General features: G+C 51.4%; 1 protein-coding gene across 1 annotated transcript; it reads left to right on the top strand.

Moving 5' to 3' along the window:
• Positions 1–482: 482 nt before the first annotated feature.
• Positions 483–1424, top strand: LOC309446618 (olfactory receptor 14J1-like; the record flags this gene model as incomplete). Its single annotated transcript, XM_082066483.1, has 1 exon — positions 483–1424. The coding sequence occupies one exon, from the start codon at positions 483–485 to the stop codon at positions 1422–1424; it is 942 nt and encodes a 313-aa protein (XP_081922609.1).
• Between the last annotated feature and the right edge of the window lie 460 nt (positions 1425–1884).

Raw genomic sequence — 1884 nt, 5'->3', positions numbered from 1 at the left:
TGGACCTCCAGGTGAAGGGTTCCTGGAACGGGGTACTCAAAAAAAGTGCTAAAAGTACTTGCTCCCCAGTGTCATTATGTGAGCTGCAGCAGCACAGCCGGGTCAGGAGAAGGTTCCACAGCATGTCCATCTGCCTTTCTGTCCCTGCTTTATTTTCTGATAGCACTGCAGTGTCCTTCCCTGTTTCTCCACCTGTGCCTGGTGCTCTTGCTCTCTGGGGTTGGGGTGCGAGTGTGGGTCAGTTTTTGTTCTGACACCAGTTCAGTGGATTTTGCCCCAGACGTGTGTTCATGGAAACCAGATGCCCAAGCTGCATTTTAAACTGTGATGAACTGTTTTTCTCAATTGGTAGAAAGAGAGAATGAGCAGATACATCCCATCATCAGGGAGGGGGTTTTCCATGAGAAACAGCCTGTTTATTCTCCTCTAACTTGTCACTGTCTTTTCCTCCTTGCACAGGTCCTCATGCCCAGAGGCAGCAAATGTCCAACAGCAGCTCCATCACCCAGTTCCTCCTCCTGCCGTTCACAGACACACGGGAGCTGCAGCTCTTGCACTTCTGTCTCTTCCTGGGCATCTACCTGGCTGCCTTCCTGGGCAACGGCCTCATCATCACCACCATAGCCTGGGACCAGCACCTGCACACCCCCATGTACTTCTTCCTGCTCAACCTCGCCCTCCTCGACCTGGGCTGCATCTCCACCACTGTCCCGAAAGTCATGGTCAATTCCCTGTGGGACACCAGGGCCATCCCATATGAAGGATGTGCTGCACAGCTCTTTTTGTTTGTCTCCTTCATCACAGCGGAGTATTCTATGCTCACCATCATGTCCTACGACCGCTACGTTGCCATCTGCAAACCCCTGCACTACGGGACTCTCCTGGGCAGCAGAGCTTGTGTCCACATGGCAGCAGCTGCCTGGGCCACTGGGTTTCTCACTGCTCTGCTGCACACGGCCAATACATTTTCACTGCCCTTGTGCAAGGGCAATGCCCTGGGCCAGTTCTTCTGTGAAATCCCCCAGATCCTCAAGCTCTCCTGCTCACACTCCTACCTCAGGGAACTTGGGCTTATTGTGGTCAGTGTCTGTTTAGCATTTGGCTCTTTTGTGTTCATCATCCTGTTCTATGTGCAGATCTTGAGGGCCGTGCTGAGGATCCCCTCTGAGCAGGGACGGCACAAAGCCTTTTCCACCTGCCTCCCTCACCTGGCCGTGGTCTCTCTGTTCATCAGCACTGCCATGTTTGCCTACCTGAAAACCTCATCCATTTCCTCCCCATCCCTGGACCTGGTGGTGTCTGTTCTGTACTCGGTGGTGCCTCCAGCAGTGAACCCCCTCACCTACAGCATGAGGAACCAGGAGCTCAAGGAGTCTATAAGGAAAGTGATGACTCTTTGCTTTTCAAAAGCTGTAATGAAGTGACCTCCCGCTTCTGCATGTCACTTGTAATATAACGCATTACTAGTTCAACCTGAGTTTTGTACGTTTGTTTTTTTTTTTTTTTTTCTTTGGTTTTGGGTATTCTTTGTTGTATTAATGCTACCCACAAGTAAAATTGTTTTTCATCTTATATCTATGTCCGTATCTACATGTCTGGTGTGACCCGTTGTCTTTTTCTAAATAAAGAGCTGTACTCTCTGTGTGTATAAATGAAATAAAGGACACTGCAGTGCCTTGTTTGCCCAGAATCCTCCCTCTGAGACCTCTGGGGCTGCAGGAACCATGTTTGTGTGTGGAGGGGGAGTGAGCAGGAGCCACCCTGAGCTGGGTCTTCCTCCCATCCTGACCAGCGTGAATCTGCGGACTCACCCCATGGCCCTGGGCACCACAGCTCACTTGCTCTGCAGAGCAGCACCGCCAGGTCGGAGCTGTATGGAGTGTG

The sequence above is a fragment of the Streptopelia decaocto genome, assembly GCF_964273445.1.
Source record: "Streptopelia decaocto genome assembly, chromosome: 15".
Taxonomy (NCBI): Eukaryota; Metazoa; Chordata; class Aves; order Columbiformes; family Columbidae; genus Streptopelia; species Streptopelia decaocto.
The sequence above is the reverse complement of the archived record's forward strand: the minus strand, read 5'-3'. Positions and strand labels throughout refer to the sequence as shown.